The 11,100-nt window shown below is 44.8% G+C and overlaps 2 protein-coding genes across 5 annotated transcripts in view; one reads left to right on the top strand and one right to left on the bottom strand.

Annotated features, from left to right (window-relative positions):
• The window catches only part of ano10a (anoctamin 10a), a 17,762-nt gene extending 16,708 nt beyond the window's left edge, over window positions 1-1,054 (top strand). Inside the window, exon 15 of one of the 3 annotated variants that reach the window (XR_002920209.2) lies at window positions 566-583. Coding sequence is in view for 1 of the 3 variants with exons in the window: in XM_024281191.2 (XP_024136959.1) it covers window positions 566-601 (36 nt within the window). In the remaining 2 variants the exon portion in view is untranslated. Of the gene's footprint in view, window positions 1-565 lie in introns of all 3 variants that reach the window. The other 2 variants (XR_002920211.2, XM_024281191.2) reach the window with 2 other exon arrangements.
• Window positions 1,055-4,293: 3,239 nt separating this feature from the next.
• Window positions 4,294-11,100, bottom strand: part of snrka (SNF related kinase a) — a 21,809-nt gene continuing 15,002 nt past the window's right edge. For both annotated transcript variants that reach the window (XM_024281185.2, XM_024281186.2), the window contains 3 exons: window positions 8,778-8,979; window positions 6,549-6,652; window positions 4,294-6,467 (listed from right to left, as the gene is read on the bottom strand). In XM_024281185.2, the coding sequence (XP_024136953.1) occupies window positions 5,411-6,467; window positions 6,549-6,652; window positions 8,778-8,979 (1,363 nt within the window). In that variant the 3' untranslated portion in view covers window positions 4,294-5,410. The remainder of the gene's footprint in view (window positions 6,468-6,548; window positions 6,653-8,777; window positions 8,980-11,100) is intronic.

Here is an 11,100-nt window from a genome sequence, read left to right as displayed (position 1 = left end):
TGGATAATTTAGGTTTTATTTAAGTTTTTTAGGCTAATTTGGCATTTAACTAATACTTTAGCTTTAGTGATTTCGGCTATCAGCTTCAGCGGCCAAATTCAGCTTACAGCTTACACACTAGCATTATCTCAGGTAATGCTATATATATATAGGTCATAATTATCTTAAAAAGTTATGGTTTTAAAGATGTAGTTTTAGAGTGTTCAATAAATGTTTATCCTGTTTAGCCCGTGACCTAAGGTGTGTTTTGGATTTTGGCCCCCTGTGCGAGTGAGTTTGACACCCCTGCACTGAATTGTTTATTATTTGTTGCACAAAATTAGACAGAAGTTGATTACTATGGTTGTGTTCAAGCTAAAAATACATGGGGATATATTTTCCTAAAAAATATGTGTTCTTCTATATATTGAGTCATTAGAGATGACTTTTTAATCAATTATTGCAGTATTGTGATATTATGGATATCGTCAGCCATGGATCGCACATCGTATCGTGAGGTACCAGTGATTTCCAGCCTACTTTCCAGAGCAGTGATCTCATGAACATGATGCTGTCTGTGTTTCAGAAAATCCTGGAGGCCTCTAAGCCTGATGCTGAGTAAAGAGCGGTGGGGGGGGCTCTCGTCTAGGTTGAGGAATCACACCAACTGAAAGGCGTCGGCTCTGACTGAGCTCCACCCATCCAGGAGTTTGGGACAAATGTTCTCGCTATGTTTCATGAAGAGGATGGAGGGGTTTATTTGCTGTTACTTTACTGCATGGCTGCTGCTGGTGGAGGGGAGGGGCACAGTAACTAAATGAAATCCATTTCTGGTTGAAGTTGACTGTAAAGTGGGGGAGGTGAGGCCCGTGTTTCACCACGATGGACCGGGAACCTGCTGGACTGATGAGTCAGCAGAAGCAAGCCGCCATCGAGCAGAGAAGCCTTATACTCTGAACACTCCTGCACCACTGAAGCTCCTGCAACTCTCTGAAGGTTCTCCAGACCTCACCTGTGAGGGGGGTCATTCTACAGTATGAGCGTAGTATCAATAAAGCTGAAGTCTTCTTCAGGATCTGGGCTTTTGTCTTCACATCTGTCGCTGTAGCTGCTGGCTCTAGACTTCTACCCAAACACATTCTCAGGTTTGATGCTTGGTTTTTGCAGAACTCTGCCGGATCCATCCGGTTCTGTTCCATAAGACGCTCCAGATCTGTGTGAAGCCCCAGCGCCTTGCAAATGTATGCAGTGAAAAACATTATGCATGTTCAGAAAATTTGTGCTTGTACTTTAGGTATTTTTAAATTTCACAAAGTTTTTGAAACTTCCTTAAATTTGATGCAATTTTTGTGTTTTTTCTGCTTTCCACAAAATTCCTCAAATTTTCTGCACACTTTGAAACACTGGTATCAAAACATTCAGCATGTTAAGGACGTTAATGCTACTGAGGTTTAAAAGGTTCATTTTGAGCTTAGCTACCTTACCACCATGCTAACATTTTTGGCTAAGATGTCGTCTAATGAGGGTTTTCAGGCTAATTAAATTGAATTGAATTGAACTGAATTGAATGCCTTTATTGTCATTGCAGTTACAACCAAATTTAGGTACAACTCACTTTTCAATGTGGACATATTTATACAACAGTAATAAATATATAAAATATAAAAAGATTTCAATAAAAAAGGGTCAATTATGTGCAAGAAATGAGGTGGGGAATAAAGTGACCGGAGCAGGCGGGTGTGCAATATACACATATGAATGTGCAAAGTATCAAAGGTTATGGTTGGAAGTTAGCATTCATTGCAGCCACAGCTTTTGGGAAGAAGCTGTCTCTCAGTCCGTTTGTCCTGGCCGGTACCGCCCTGTACCGTCTGCCAGAAGGAAGCAGCTTGAAGAGGTGGTGACCGGGGTGGGTGTGGTCCTTCTTGATGTTCCTGGCTCTGGTGAGGTAGCGGGAGGTGTAGATGGAGACCATCGTGGGGAGAGAGCAACCAATGATTTTCTGGGCTGTGTTTATCACCTTCTGCAGTCTCTTCCTGTCCGCCACCAGCAGGCTCTCAATGGTGGAGCGATAAAAGGTCACCAGCAGCTTTTGGTGGATTCGCTGCCTCCTGAGCACCCTTAGGAAGTGCAGCCGCTGCTGAGCCTTTTTCACTAGGGCTTGGGTGTTGGTTTCCCAGGAGAGATTTGCTGAAATGTGGACACCAAGGAATTTGAAGGACTCCACCTGCTCCACCTGTTCACCGTTCAACTCCAGCAGAGTGTGGGTGCCCCTGTTTCGACGGAAGTCCAGGATGATTTCCTTAGTTTTAGAGGCATTCAGTGCCAGGTTGTTTGAAGCACTCCACTCTCCAAGTTTCCGGACTTCTTCCCTGTAGGCCGTCTCATTTCCCCCGGTGATCAGCCCCACCACCGTGGTGTCATCTGCGAACTTGATGATGAGGTTCTCGGGGTGGCTGGGACTGCAGTCAGACGTGTAGAGTGAGTATAGTAGTGGGCTCAGCACACAGCCCTGGGGGGAGCCGATGCTGAGGGTTCGGACGGACGAGAGGTGTTGACCCAGTCTCACCTGTTGGGGTCGGTTGACGAGGAAGTCCTTAATCCATGAAAAGGTGGGTGGTGGGAGCCCCAGGTCGATTAACTTGGGGATCAGGATGTCCGGTATTATTGTGTTGAAGGCGGAGCTACAGTCAACAAATAGCATCCTGACGTAGCTCCCCTGTTTCTCCAGGTGGGTCAGAGCAGACCGCGTCCTCAGTGGACCTGTTAGGGCGGTAGTCAAACTGGTGGGGATCCAGCGAAGGGGAGAGGCAGGCTTTGATGTGTTTTAGCACCAGTTTCTCGAAGCATTTGGTGATGACCGGCGTGAGCGCGATGGGGCGAAAGTCGTTGAGGTCAGTCGCAGGTGTTTTTTTGGGGATCGGGATGATGGTGGCAGATTTAAGACAGGCTGGGATGTAGGCCTGTTGCAGAGAGTGGTTGAAGATGTCGGTGAAGACCTGTGCTAGCTGGTCAGCGCAGGCCTTGAGTACTTTTCCTGGTACTCCATCTGAGCCTGTGGCCTTCCTTGGGTTGACAGTCTGGAGCACCCGTCTTACCTCAGCAGCCTCAAGAGTGAGGGGAGGAGTGCTACGGGTTATTGTGGCTTGAGCAGAGGCTTGGGGTGGGGTGGCTGGGTGTTGCGCATGAGACACAAACCGAGAGAAAAAGCTGTTCAGCTCCTCTGCCAGTGCAGGATCTGAGACCACTGGAGATGTGGCGTGGGCTCTGTAGTTGGTGATGGACTGGATGCCCTGCCATACCTCTCAGGGGTTGTTGAGCTGCTCCTCAATCCTGAGTCCTTTTTACATTTTAAATTTTTTTGTAATTTTTTTAAATTTTGTAAGAAATTCTTCAAATTTACAAGATTTTTTTCCACAAAATTCATAGAACTATATGCGCACTTTGAAACCTTTGCAATATGGGTATCAAGACATTCAGCATGTTTCCATGTTAGCATGTTTCAGCAAGGACATTAATGCTACTGAGGTTTTATGGCTAATTCTGAGTTTAGCTGACGTTTCAGCAATATGCTGTTTTCGGATAATTTGGGATCTAATGAGGTTTTTTGGGCTAATTTTGAATTAAGCTAGTATTTCAGCCATGTGTGAGCTTTTTTTGGTTAATTCGGCATCTACTGAGTTTTTTTTGTTTGCTCGTTTTTTTGCTAATTCTGAGTTAAGCAAGTATTTTAGAATTTTTTTCAGTTTAAGATATTCTTTAAATTCTGTGTGCAGTTTATGCAATTTCTACAACTTTGAGTCCTTTAGCAACTTTAGCATTTTCAGCAAATCCCTTCAGCATTTACAGTAAATTTCTTTGGCAAAAAAATTCAGCAACCAGATTCAGCAGGAAGCATTCTCACTAACATTATCGCAGGTAAAGCAACTTTTCTAGTTGTCTTTAGTGTCTTCAACAGTTGTTTTTTTTTTTTAATATTAGATTTCTCTTTAAAGCATTGAGGCATTTTTTTTTGTTCATCCTCAAACTTTCACACAGACAATATTGATTTTACCATTTTATCATTCTTCATATTTTCATGATAATCTTGGAATAAATATCAAAGGGAGTGTCTGTTCCGTTAGGTCAAAATCTTTCACGTGTTATTTTTCAACCGTTAACACGATCAAGGTAATTCCAGCAGATTGTGTTAGAGAGACGCAGCTACGTCGCACTTGATGAAATTAAAGTAAATCAAAGAAAACAAAGACTGGAGCTGAGTCTGATATGTGACTGAAAGCAGGAAGATATTCAGCCAACAAAAGTAGAGACTCATGAGAGGAGACGTTTGTTTTATTCTCTTGACATGACCATAGATAAATATACAGACATCTACAGAATTCACACCATCTTCTGTTGTTTTTTTTGGTCCAGAGACATTTTTCTGAGGGGAGCGTTGGACGTCGGTCAAACAAGGACACACCTGCATTCTCACAGGTACTGCAGCGCTCCACCACTTTACAGTTTGGATTTTGTAGTTGACACACTTGAGACATTTCACCACAGTAGAGATCACCTGGAAACCCTGTAGAGAGTCCTGAAGGACGAAACAAGCACCGTATGTACAACTATTTACACGCAACTGCAGGAACTTTGGAAAAAAGGTCTTCCAACCTTTGTCTATTTCTCTCTGACACACTGGCTCACTCACCCCCCCTGGTGTCAGAGAGGACAAACAGCGTCAGTCTGGTTCCTGCTCTTCCTTTGAGGAGTGCGCCCCCCTGTGGCTTTCAGCTTGAACTGTTTAGAGACAGCTGCAGGTCATCAGGTTACTCTGGAGGCATGTAGGCCGCCCCCCCTCGCCCCGCTCTTCAGTTCTGCACAGAGTGGGTTTGGTTTAAATGAACGGTCCCTGGGTGGAACAGGTTTCTATAGAAACCAGCAGCTCGCTGCTGGGAGTCTGGTGGTACATCAAGAGCTGCTCTGGTCCCTGTGGAGGGGGCGGGGCTTAAATTGTTTTATTAAATTGTGTTACTGTCACAGAGCCACAACCTGGGGGTGGGGGTAAAATCAGTTAAAATGGGACATGAGTAATAAAAACAGGGACTGGCCAGTTCATGATAGAGCATGGTAAAAGTGTGGACACGCCCCCCACATGAACCGGCGTCTCCACAGCTCCTCCCCTCTGAAAGGGATTCTGTCTTCTCGTGTTTCTGCAGGATCTTGATCCACATTAGTTTTTACATCTTCTCCTGTCAGAAATTATCCCTCATTTCCTGGAGCGCCGCTTTCGAGTTTCCATGTTTTGCCTAAAACAATCTGTTGTTCCAGGATCATTGCCATGGCAACGGGGTGGGTTTTCAAAGTAAAAGTTCTTCAAAGTGCATTTTAAAAACATAACGCTGACAAAAGCTCAAACACAAAGCACGCTGAGAGTTGGGGGGGGGGGCTGTCAGACCACCTGGCAGCAGCTGGCTCGAGTGGCGCTGCAGAGCAGGCCGTCGGTGGCGCCCCCACCGCGGCGGATCTTCACAGAGATGGTGGCGTCGCACAGAGGTAGCTGCAGTACTCCGTTTTTCAGGGCTGTTAGCTTGTTGTGAGAGTCTGAGGCGCCGGCCCCCCCCTGCAGGCCCACGGAGCCTGCTGCTTTGTGAGGGGGGGGTTGTGCGGTGGGGGAGCATAACAGGTTGGTTCTGGGGAGGGTGATGTCGCACGCCCCCGTGGTTGGCTTCTGGATCTTCACCCTGCTGGGGTCTATGACCAGCGTGACTCCGCCCCCTCGCATCCGGGAGCTGAGGCACAGGCTCATCAGCTTCAGACTCTCCACCAGGGCGGCGCCCCGCACCCCCATGCAGAAAGCCTGGGGTACGGGGCTGTGGGAGGGCTCGGCGCGGCTGCAGTTGTTACAGCACGGCGAGGGGCTGCTATGCCCCCCGCTCGCCCCCCCTCCACTCCCACCCCCTCCTCCTGCTCCATTACCTTCTCCTGCACCACCTCCCCCTGAGCCAGGTGGACCCCCCTGGTCAAAGCCAGAGAAACCCCCACCCTGTCCAGAGCTGCTGCCGCCCCCGTTGCCGCCCTCGCTGCCGGGGGGGCCCTCGCTGCTGTCTCTGCGGTTCCAGCTGTACCCAAAGCCGGAGTCTTTGTCCATTCTCCGGCGGTGGTTCTCGGAGTCGTCGTCGCTGGTCTCGGAGCTGGAGCAGGACGACCCCCTCCCTTGGCTCTTGCGTCGGTGGAAGCGCTTCTGTGTGGCCCCTGGGGAGGACGCAGCCCCCGAGCTCACGGTCCCGCCCATGTTCATCTTTAGTCGGCTGAGCTTGGGCGGCAGCCCCTCGTTCGTGGCAAAGTCGTCGTCAGACTCCCCCTCCTCGAAGATCTGGTTGAGCACGGGGGCGCTCTTCCGGGACGTCAGCCGGTTGGTGAGCGAGGGCGGTTTGCGGCGCAGGATGACTTTGGTTGGTAGAGGAGACAGATCCTGCTCTTCATCCTCCTCCTCGTCCTCCTCCACCCTGAGGTCAGAGAGAAGAGATGTGAGCGAGCGTACCGCTGCACCACAGCCGTCACTCAGCAAACATGCTTCATGGCCCCACCTGAAAAGGCAGATCCTCTGTTTGGCTGCAGTGGAGGTGGAGGGAGCGGGGGCCCTCATGGTCTCCGGGATGCAGGCAGGAGCCGGCCCCCCCGCAGCGGCTCCCTGTAACGACAGGCAAACATCCACGTTACACTTTTAAAAACTTGAATGAAAAAACAGATTGAAAACTTGAAAATAGACATTGTAACTGACAATTTTTTGGAAAATTTTGAAAAGAAGACATTGTAAATAAAATAAAAAAAGAAAGAAAATTTGAAAAAAAAGTTTTGAAAATTAAAAGAAAAAAAAAATTGAAATCTTGAAAATTGGAAAATTAAAAAAGATTTTTTTTTAAATAAAAAAGTACCTAAAACTTAAAATAAATCTGGAAAATTTGAAAAAAAAAAAAAAAAGGTTTACAGTTTCAATTCAGATTTTCGAGTTTTCGCCGCTGAGCTGACTCTAACTTTACATGGGGGCGTGGCTTTGAGATCATTGGCTACTGAAAATACATCCCATGAGTCCCAAAGGTGATGGTGATGTGACTCTGCTGCAGAATGTTGTCTGTGTCGCCGCCTGCGTCCCCACACTCCAATCAAACTTAGAGGTTGTGTCCGAATTCCCCCCAATCACCATATAGTGCATTATATAGTGCGTTCACCATTTTTAGTGCTGTCTGAATCTATCAATTCCAAAATCGAGTGCACTGGAAATTTCCCAAAAGTCTTTCAGAAAAACTAGCTTACATCGATGGTCACTAGATCAGCGAATATAGACCACAATGCATTGCGGTCGAGCAATTTCGAACAAAAAAAAATGTGTTTAAATGCAATATTTGAATAAACCATCCACATTTTCACCATCAGAACACAGTGGAGTCATAAATAAACGTTGTGAAATGTTCGTATTTATTAGCTTTTTCCCTTTGTGAAATCAGTGACGTCACACCTGGTGTTTAGAAAAACGAAAGAAAAGTAGTGAGCATCGAGTCAGAATTACCTTTAAAATCCAGGGCACTAGATAGTCCTGCACTATATAGATTTTTAGTAGTTAGGGGGGAATTTGGACAAAGCCGTAGAGAGCAGTATCCCTTCTGTTTGTCCTCACTAATATCGCAGTTCTACTTTTGCGGGCTCACTGTTTGGTGGATTTTTTTTCAGCGAGACTTTGCTGTTGATCTTGTCGATCAAACTCCTACGTGGCGTTTTTAACGCAGACGTCCAGCTAGGCAGCATGACCTAAATCTTCATCGTGATTAGATCCTTGTTTTCATGCTAATGTTAGACTGCATTGAGATGACCCTGTTTGGCGGAGAGCATCCTTTATTTTCAAAAACACACATTTTGAGAGATGCTAGGTTCTCTTTATATTTATGCTTTTGTTCCTGCCATGGACATAATTCATATTTATCATTAAAAAATGAAGCTCATGAATGCAAATCCAAATTTCCTAAAGGCTGAAGTAAAGCTATGTGGCTCCTAGGTTTTGATCAGTAGAAAACGAGCCCAAATGGGTCTTTTACTGCTAAAGGTTGCTGACCCCGATGACTAAAGTGCTTTGCAGGAAGGATTTGCCTGAATTCTCATGGAGTAAGCCGTGTACTCAGTTTGAACATTCTTCACAAATAAATGCTTTCAAAGAAATAATCAGCTTTTTAAAAGTGCTAACCAAACCAGCATTCTGCTCAAGCTGCACTGCAAATGCTAGAGTGACGGGCCATGTCGTGCGCTACAGTACTGGGTTCAGGCCCTTTTGCCCTGAGAGCAGCCCGAAGGCCTTTTTGGTTCATAATAGGAGGACAGCTGTATCACTCGTCTCGTTTCCACCACCATCTAGGTAGCAATGAGCCAGAAAATGGAAACTTCTACTCAGAAAAATACGGGCACTTTACAAGGAAACAAATCTGGATTGACCACAAACAAGCTTTTCTGAGAAGAGGCTTTCATTTTTTTAACAGCTGGGAAAAACGGATTCAGATTAACCCTTTAACACCAGATTCCAGTGTTAATGTTCTTTGATTTTCTGTATGTTTTTATAATTATTAACATTGAGCTGCTTTTTTCCTTCAGAATCTACTGGAAATATCATGTTAATAATTATAAAAAGTTACAGAATGTTAAAGATTTTGGATTAAAGCATCATTGGAGACTTTGTGTAACAACAGTTTGTCCAACTTCTGCAGGATGGCTGCATCATTTGACTTTGGATTTGACTTTGGATTTGCTTCATCAGACAAAGACGACCAAACCTGAGCTGGGAGTCCTGCCGAGTCGGTCACAGAGGTGTCTTCCTGCAGGCCCAGTTCCATCATGCCTTTGGAGCGGTGCCCGTTGAGGAGGTTCTCGGCACTGCGAGCTGGAGACTGGGGGCCTCCAGCATGAGAGATGGACGATGCTGCCAAAGTGTCCTCTATGTCCTGGTGCATGTCCACCCGCGAGGGCCAAGACTGCCTGGAAAACCAGAGTCCATTGAACAAAAGCTGGCAGTGAGTAAACCCTTTGAGCTCAGGTTACAGTCTTCACAGAACTGTTGTTGAATCTCCTGGAGTCTGGAAGAAGAACTCAGCATTTCTAGAAGAGTTTCAGCTTCCTCTGAGCCTCGCTCGGTACTTCAGTAATAAAAACTAACGCCTACATCCTCCCAAACCAACACATTTTCATTCCAGTCACATATTGATGGTTAAGACCTCCGCGTCAAAAATTCACACTTTAGGTGTTGTGCTTTTTGACCGCACGGCAAATTTGCTGCTCGCCACCTTTTAACCATTTACCCCAGTATTTTCAATTTGAAAGACTACCTGGTCCTTATTTGGTATCATTTTAATCAGCTCAGCCTCTCCTATGTGACACGATCTTTATTTAGTCATTTTTCCATGTTGTATTAACACACTAAAAATAAAATCATGTAAAAACAGAAAATTATGTTTTAACAAACTGTACAACATAGAATGAAAGTTTTAGGTGTAATTTGTTTCAAAGGAGCCATACCATGATTTTCTGAAGCCTTTCAGAGTGAACTATATCCATATATAGGATCATATATTACCTCTGGAACACTAAAAAACTAATTATTTATGAAATATTAGTTATATATATTGGGAATATATTCTTAAAGGAACACTGCTTCTAAAGTAAAAAAGACACGTTTGAGCTGGAATTAATTGAAGACAGGACACAACTGGAAGATGAACAGTATTCTGCATCTAAAATTAAGTTTTTTTTCCTGACCATCACTGGATAAGGGGATACATTGAGTGTTGTGTTACAGCGGAGCTGTCAGAGCAGATTCTTCCTGGAGAGCGCTGTTAGCATCAATCTTACATCAGCACATTTTCCCCTGCTCATTTTCATGGGGCTGCTGCAGACAGTGCAGGTTTTATAGGATCACTCTTAAATGCCTGAACAGATCAAAATACCACTTTGGGTCTCTTTATAGTGAGGAATGAACAGTAAAATGCATTTATAACCTCAAAAAGGAGAATCATGGTAGGGCCTCTTTAAAAAAAACAAGAATGAATGTAGTCAACAAACTAAAAAAACACATTTTTGAATGAAAATACCAAATAAAAATCCATAGGAAATTCCCAGATTCCTTATTTGGGCCACATATGAGCAGTTTGTGCTGATAGAGGTTCATCCCAGACCTCGCAGGTCAATGATGTGACCTTTCTTATGCCGTTATACAGACACTGATCTGTATGCCTGTATCTTCAGCTTCCAGGCAGCCCAAAAAATAAGAATTTCTCTATTAAGAGCACTGCTCTACATTTGACATGTTTCCTGGAATTCAAAGTGTTTTCTTTTCTTTTAAATTGAAAGTCATAATGACATTCTGCTAGCTTTTTACACTATTTTGACATTCACTAAGACTTTTTAGGCTATTTTGGAGTTTAGCTAATATTTCAGCTACATGCTAGCTGTTTTGGCCAACTTAGGCTTTTTTCCGTTATTTAGGCTAATTTGGCATTTAACTTATATTTTAGTTGGCTATCAGCTTCAGCTATTTTAGCTTCAGCATTTTTAGCTATCAATTTCAGCATCTTCAGCTATTAGCACTAGCATCTATCTAGCATATCTATATATCTAGTTTTTAGTTAGTTTAAAGCTAATGATGTTTAAAGATTTGTGCTATACATCAAGTTTGAGAATTACATCTGTCGACTAATTGGAAAAAAAAAATCTGTGATTAGTCGACTATTAAAATAATCGTTTGTGGGAGCACTACTGACAAGCTCCTAGAGCAGGGGTCTCAAACTCGCGGCCTGCGGGCCATCTGCGGCCCGCGTCTTCATTTGAAAGATTACTGTTAGTGCGGCCTGCAAGGTTGATGTGAATGACAGTTGCTGTGTGCAGAGCTGAACGAACCAATCACGGTGAGGTATATGGCTCTGGAGGCGGGACATCGGCGGGCTGTCCAGTGCCTCTTTCTATCATTCATTCACGTGGGGCCATGAAGCACCGACTGAGATTTGCGCGTGCCCCGCGCAGGGAATTTGCTGCTCGCGGCTTGTAAAAAAATGTGTTTCTGTCGCTGCGCTGCGTGTCGAAGGGGCTACCAGCTCCGTCTGTGGA

This window comes from Oryzias melastigma, linkage group LG16, assembly GCF_002922805.2.
Source record: "Oryzias melastigma strain HK-1 linkage group LG16, ASM292280v2, whole genome shotgun sequence".
NCBI classification, from domain to species: Eukaryota; Metazoa; Chordata; class Actinopteri; order Beloniformes; family Adrianichthyidae; genus Oryzias; species Oryzias melastigma.
This window is presented reverse-complemented; position numbering and strand designations above follow the sequence as displayed.